This window comes from Epinephelus moara, chromosome 24 (assembly GCF_006386435.1).
Source record: "Epinephelus moara isolate mb chromosome 24, YSFRI_EMoa_1.0, whole genome shotgun sequence".
NCBI classification, from domain to species: Eukaryota; Metazoa; Chordata; class Actinopteri; order Perciformes; family Serranidae; genus Epinephelus; species Epinephelus moara.
The window spans coordinates 1,136,923-1,144,494 of NC_065529.1; the positions used below are offsets into that span (position 1 = coordinate 1,136,923).

Sequence of the window (7,572 nt, forward strand, 5' to 3'; positions counted from 1 at the left end):
TTTTTATTATCATCATTCAACATGTAGAAAGAACATGTAATCTATTGAGTCGATTTACATAGATAATTCACAATCATGAACCTAATCTGGATCTTAAACCTGCTAATTGCCAACTAATTTAACTAAATGTGTTATATTTTTAATATTTTTGTCATGTTTAGATTATGTGTTTCAAAGGCATCTGTGTATTGTGTACATAACAAATTAAAATTGTAATTTCCAATAGTGAAAAGCAATATCTATGTGCTTTACTAAATTTACACAAGCACTACGAGTGGTCAGGAGCAGGAGTAGATTTTGTTAGTAGCTACAAAAGGATCGGAGCTACTAAAATATTGATGAATGTGGACATGCACGTAAATTTCCGTCTGCAAACAGTTTACACACAAATTCCTTCTGCTCACGTTTCATGAATGAGACCCAATGTGTTTTAAACCAGTGTTTCCTAACTGGTGGGTTGCGGGTTCATTCTGAATGGACTGCAACGCGAGCAGAACGAATTTGTGTGTAAATTGTTCGCAGAGGGAAATTTACATGTATTTTGGCATTCATCAATGTGTAAGTAGCTCCAATCTTTTCGTAGGTATTAACAAAATTTACACCTGCTACGGACAGTACATAAATATTGCTTGTTATTATTGTTTACAATTTTAATTTGTTTTGTGCTCTGTTATGTTCACAATATGCAGATTCCTTTGAAACACATAAGCTAAATGTGAAAAAAAAAAAATAGAAATAAATCATTTAGTAAATAAATTGATATTCAGCAGATTTAAGCTTCAGATTAGGTTTCTTAAAAACATGAATGAGTTAGTTAAATAAAACTTACTTGTTAAACCAGACAGTGGGTTATTGCCTAAATTAGACTGCCTGTATTAAGATGTTTTAATAGTGGTTTAATTTCTCAACAGACAAAGAATGCTGAGGCTTAGATCAAACACTATTGTTACCTGGCTGTCCATGACCACAGGTAAGGGAGACGTGCTGCTCTACAGAGCATTTCATTTGCGTGCAGCTGCCACAAGGGAAGCTGAAGATGGAGGGGCAGGGGCCCGATTTAAATGCAGTTGTCAGGCAACCACACAGTTTAAATTAAGAATTGATGCCATGGGCCAAATTAAAAAAAACTAAAATATGACAATATAAATATAAACAGAAATAGTCATACCACTACTAACAGATGAAAATAAAATGTATTTCTCAATCCCAGTTCACCCCAAATAACTTCAGTCTCAGCATCGGAAAAGCTTCTCTCTCTCTCTCTCTCTCTCTCTCTCTCTCTCTCTCTCTCTCTCTCTCTCTCTCTCTCTGTCTCTCTCTGTCTCTGTCTCTCTCTGTCTCTGTGTTTGCGTCATGTTTGCAGGTAGAGGGGATGCACCTATCCATAGTAATTATCACCTCCTTACATGGTGGTCACTGGCTGTTCATGGGCAGGGATGTATGCTGATCGCTGACTCGCGAGAGTTTGCTGTCAATTTACCATTGATTGGCATTCATGAACATACACAAGTGCCTACGATCAAATCCAACTTTTCCGCAATGTTCATGAATCCTTTATAGGTTTTTAGTGCCCAGGATTTTTATGTGCAAATGTACTCAGATTTACTAACATTTCATGAATGAAACCCACTTTTTTAAGTACAGTAAATTTCCAGCACAGAGCTTTTATTTTTAAATGCGGTTTCCTGCTGTAGAGTGAGTGACTAATGGACAGCTACTTAACAGAAATGCAAACTACCTCGACTACATGGTCAAACGCAAGTATGACACTGAATATATCAAACTTTTTGGACCTTGAGCGAATGAATGTTTTAAAGTATGGCGTTATATTTGTGTCATAAGTCGCGCGAGCGGATAACACATCTGCACGCGCGCAGATCTCTCTCTCGTGTAAATTATTTCGTGTCACGCGCGCAGATTTCAACTGCCGCGCGCACTTGTTTGATCTTCGCGCACATATTCAGCAACAGAGTGAAGCAGAGGCAGGTGCGAGCGAGTAAAAAACAGCAGCGACACACACAACAACACTGTGCAGCTGCTTTGCGCGCGCTGGCTCGCTACTGCTCTTGCTCTCTCTCCCCTGTGATCGCTCGTGGTGGAGTTCTGCTCGCTCGAAGCAAGGACTTTTGACCATAGACATATATACATAGACGCCGCATCGAGTGCCTGAGCGCGTCCTCGCCGGCCGCCATCTTGGATGGGTCTCGCTTCGCCTCCACAGTGCATTCACTTCTATTGAGGAAGGAGCTGTATGCACAAGTAAAATAGAATAACTCACTGAATTTTCAACTGATCTTCACGAGGTTTGGTTTGTTACAAACGGCACACATGTAGTTATGATACAAGATGCTTTTGTACATTAAAAATGCGGGATTTCATGCTTTAATACTTTCTGCAGATTGCAACAGCATGTTATTTAGGTCACAACACAGTTATTTTATTCACCTCAACCCCAGAGTGCGATGGATGCTAGCACGTCTCTCTCACAGCAGCAGAACCGTAAAGTAAAAGAAATACAGTTCGAGTGAAGCGCTTGAGCCGCGGGCGGATACCCGGCTGTCAACTAAAGCCTCGACTGGTAACAAGTATGAGGGCCGTTGTGGTGAGCTAGCTCGATGCTAACTTCGGCTAGCGGTAGCGGTTAGCATCCGCCGCTAACACCCGCTTCCCAGCTCACCACAACGGCCCTCCTGCCCGTTGCAACAAAACGCTGCAGGCTCCCGTTGCCGGTGACGGCTGGGTATCGGCCCATGGCTCCAGCGCTTCACTCGGACAGTAATTCCTTTCCTTTACAGTCCTGACAACTGCTGTTGCTGCTGTCTGGGGCAGAATGCTACACAGTTGAGACCGAGAAGAGGGGCCCAGTTTGAATGTTTTGTTTACAAACTGCAACGAACAAAACTCCAGACTCTACCTTTAATAGATGAGAACTAATAAATCACTTTGATGGTGCATCACTCTAGCCCGTATTTCCCATGGAAGTATGTAGCCTATTGCAGTTCCCCAACCCATAGCAAGTTCCATGTGTGTTTTTCTCCCTCATAGTCAGCGTGTAGCTTCTTACCAGGCTAGTTAGCTAAACAAACCAAAAAAACCCACTGAGCTTCCTGTCTGTGACGGAAGCTGTCATCAGCAGAAAACCGAAAAGGCACCAACGTGGGGGGCTGGAAAATGACCAATCATAAGAGGGCCGGGGTCAGCCTTGGTCTCCGCCCCCAAAGTGTCAAAAGTCCTTGCTTCGAGCGAGCAGAACTCCACCGCGAGCGAGCACAGGGGAGAGAGAGAACGAGAGCAGGAGCGAGCCAGCGCGCGCAAAGCAGCTGCACAGTGTTGTTGTGTGTGTTGCTGCTGTTTTTTACTCGCTCGCACCTGCCTCTGCTTCACTCTGTTGCTGAATATGTGTGCGAAGATCAAACAAGTGCGCGCGGCAGTTGAAATCTGCGCGCGTGACACGAAATAATTTACACGAGAGAGAGATCTGCGCGCGTGCAGATGTGTTATCCGCTCGCGCGACTTATGACACAAATATAAGCATATGCCATATAAAGCATCACTTTATGGGGTGTCAGTGGCTTAGTGGTAGAGCAGGCGCCCCATGTAAAAGGCTGTTGCCGCAGCAGCCCGGGTTCGACGCCAGCCTGTGGCCCTTTGCTGCATGTCACTCCCTCTCTCTCTCCCCCCTTCACGCTTGTCTGTCCTGTCAAATAAAGGCTAAAAATGCCCAGAAAAATATCTTTAAAAGCATCACTTTATTCACTGATATGAGTTAACCATTCCTGAAAAATAATCTCATGTTTTTTGTTGAAAAAAGGTGTATGAAGACCATTTTTTTGTCATTTTTCTTATTAGGTGATTCTGGTGTTGAGAATCTACGTTCATCGGAATGGACGGGGGAGAAAAAAAGAGGTGGTATTTTTTTTTTTTTCTGCTAATGATTGATGAGTGCATTTAGAGTAGAAATCCACCCTTACAATACTTTTTTGTGTTTGGAACATATTGGGTTTTGACCAGGTTAGGATGACCACCATATAATCACAATGTCCCAAGTTCAATCCTGGCATGGAGCTTTGTTGCATGTAATGCCTCTCCCTCTCTCTCTTTCGCTTTCCACATTGCCAGTCTGTATCTCTACTGTCACTATCAAAGCACGGGGCCAACAACCAGCAGCTTTTTCTTTTTAACACTTACTGCAATCACTGTAGAATATCAGCCAGCTTCTCTTGGTAATACTCATAGTTTTCTTTGCAGTCCTCCCACAGGTTCAGAGGTTGGTCCTCGTTGTCAACAAATGTGTCCCAGGTGTAGGAGAAGTCCAGGGGCTTCATCACCCTCAGTTTACAGCCAGCGGCGTGAAGGGCCTTCAGTCCGGCCTGGATCTCTGTTTCCTCCCACTCAAACAGTCGAGCAGCAAAGATGCTCAGCTTGACGTTTTTCCTGGCCTTCAGCACTTCAGCTATCTTTGCTGCACAAGCAGAGCATGGACTGGAGGACACATACCTAGAAGGAAGGTGACAGAATGAAGACAAATGTTGGTAATTTTCAACAATGTCACACATTTCTGACTATCATTGTATAAAAGCCCTAGAAAGACACCAGATTTAGAGGCACTTATTTTATTGTACAACTTTTACATTTTTGTGTACAAGGGTGTTACTAAATGGACACTCCACCAATTTTGAATGTCATGTTTAGGCTTATGCTGGTTTTAAAATTTTCCAACTGGTTTGATTTAAAGCCAAATATCTAACCGTACCGATATATTGAATTATATACCTAATTTTACCACTGGGGGTCGCATTTGAGCTATTTTTCCCAATAAAAGCCCATTATAGGTGTAATGCGCTTCCAATCCACTAGGTGGCGGTAATGCTGTATTAACCGCCAATACACACAAGGTTACACAAGAAGAAGACGCAGAAGGACACCAAGGAACCTTCCTCTGACTCCGCTCTCTCAGTGGAGACACGGCGGTTGAGAGGGCCGAGCGAGAGGACGTTCCTGTAGTAGTTCCAGCCCCCCAAATAGTACCAGGAACTTCTTTAGTGGAATCGGGTTACTAGGGCAACAAACTGAATGACTGCTGAGTCCCTCGCACTTTTCCCCGCCCCCAATGAAATTTGATCTCTCGCAGCAGACAGCTGAGCGGAGCGGAGCTGCGGAGTCCCTCTGAAGCCTCTGAGACAAACTAAACAAAACACTTGTAGGCTCCTCCACTTCATTTATCAACAAACATAAACCTTATTAAGTTGTCATAATGCATGTTACAATGCAAGATAAGTTGAATATAGTCCCTTGACACGCCGCCGATGTGAAAAGCTTTTTCTTTTTTTTTTCTCTCCTCCGGATTATCTGGTTGATGTGAATTAAACCGGGTGGAGCTCTTAAACCGGACCGAACCGGTTAAATCGGAAATCGGCACAAGCCTAGTCATGTTCTGTTTTCTTGTGATGAGGAATACTATTCAGCCTGTGAAGACTGTTGTATGAGGTTTTTTGTGGCTCTTAAGAAGCTTTGTCAAGTCTGGGAGAATGACACAAGTGACATCACTGTAGTTATCTGGGCATGGAGACAACAGAATTTCAACTAAAAGAAGAATTTACCAACAAGAAAGTGTCTACTAAAAGATCCTACTCAGTTGCATTATGGGAAATGTAGGACCAAGTGTTTCAGGAGCATGACTCAGAACTACTACGTCTAAGGACCAAAAATGAGGATGTCCTCTCTGTAATGCTTTTTTTTGTTTTTTTTACTATTTTTAACCCATCTCTCACAAGTCCCAGACTTTATGGAAGCAAAATACTAAATCATTGGAGTGCCTTTGATATTTAGTTATCTATCAAAGGCTGGTGTTTTAACACTAAATGATCTGCCAGCCTCTTACAACCACATTTTATGAAATCATAAATGTGACGTTTTTATGAATGCTGTGTTGTATATGATAATACATGTGCAATATTAATGTAAAGGCAAAAACAAATGTAATATTTTCTAATTGATTATATATTGTGCTGTTGGGGTATTTAAATTCCTCATCATTTAATGCAATACATGTGTAACAAGGTTGTTTTGTTTGTTTGAAGTTCATCAAAATGCACAGAGTGTTCCTTTAATTTTGTTCTTATTTTATTTTCATATTGATGGATGTGTATTTTGGGTTTATTTATGCAAGACTCCGTTTTATTTTATTTTGGAGGAATATTTTATTTTGGCGGATGTGGTTGGTATAGTTACCGGAAGCCAGCAGCTCGTCCCTTTTGCTGCTTGGACTTCCATGTTACGGTTTGTAGTGCACACAGCTCCGTGACTTTTATATTTTAATCTGCACACAGGTATGTTTTATATAAAAAAGAAACGTTTTAATTTATCATTTTATTTATTATTTTATTTATTAGTAAGAGCCTTTGCACATGATTTTGTATTTTATTGTTTTATATTAATTCATTGTTATATTGTGTTTGGGAAAAAAATACTTAAACAGGTTCATGGCTAAAAATAGTTGGTGCTGTGAGAAAAATATTTCATGATTTCATATCATGTTAAAAAAAAGATAACTCATGTTTATGTAAAAACTATACGATCACATTGAGTGTCATAATCACGCTCTTTTGCTGCTTGGACTTTCATGTTACGGGGCAGGAGCTGTGTGTGTGTGTGTGTGTGAGGACAACGCCAACCACACTATTGTGTTGTTTTATCTGTTGACACAGAGGATGACAATTAAATGCTGTGAACCTGATCAAAACCAGTCTCGTCATTCTGCTGGAGTGAGTCAGAACATGAGGGGTTACAACTGGTGCCGTGACTTGTGACTGCTGAAGATCTGCCTACAGCTGATCCTACATCCAGTAGACTGTCTTTCAACTGGCCTCGATATTTGTGTGATCAATCAGGTTCCGCAAGTGGCATTTCAGCAATATAATTTTGCTTGCCTCTAGCCATTTTATTTTGTTTGTGTGTGGCTATTGAGTCTGCCTGCCACAAAGGCAAGTGTTTTGTTTTACTTAGAGGTCCTGTTTTATGTTATTTACATAGAGTCATTTTCCATGTTGCGGTTGGTATGGGTTTTATTTGTTAAATCAGTTCTGATTAACACACAGACAGTCTATTCTCAGTTTTGGTCCTGTGCATTACAACAAATAGTTTTGAACATAATTACTGTCATCTTTTTGTCAGTAACATTTTACATTCGATCATAAGGTCTCTGGTACATGTTTTGGTCATTTGATTTGTGACACTATTGAGTGAATATGACAGATGGCACATACATAAAATTAGAGACTGCAGGTCCAATGAACATGGATCAATCAATCAATCAATCAATTTTATTTATAAAGCCCAATATCACAAATCACAATTTCCCTCACAGGGCTTTACAGCATACAACATCCCTCTGTCCTTTGGACCCTCACAGCGGATAAGAAAAAACTCCCCAAAAAACCCCCTTTAACAGGGGAAAAAAAAACGGTAGAAACCTCAGGAAGAGCAACTGAGGAGGGATCCCTCTTCCAGGACAGACAGACGTGCAATAGATGTCGTACAGAACAGATCAGCATAATAAATTAACAGTAATCC

At 41.3% G+C, this 7,572-nt stretch overlaps 1 protein-coding gene across 1 annotated transcript in view; it reads right to left on the bottom strand.

The window, feature by feature from the left end:
• The window catches only part of LOC126386441 (C->U-editing enzyme APOBEC-2-like), an 87,332-nt gene that overhangs the window by 7,309 nt on the left and 72,451 nt on the right, over window positions 1-7,572 (bottom strand). Inside the window, exon 3 of the mRNA XM_050038799.1 lies at window positions 4,189-4,497. Within this exon, the coding sequence (XP_049894756.1) occupies window positions 4,194-4,497 (304 nt within the window). The 3' untranslated portion in view covers window positions 4,189-4,193. The remainder of the gene's footprint in view (window positions 1-4,188; window positions 4,498-7,572) is intronic.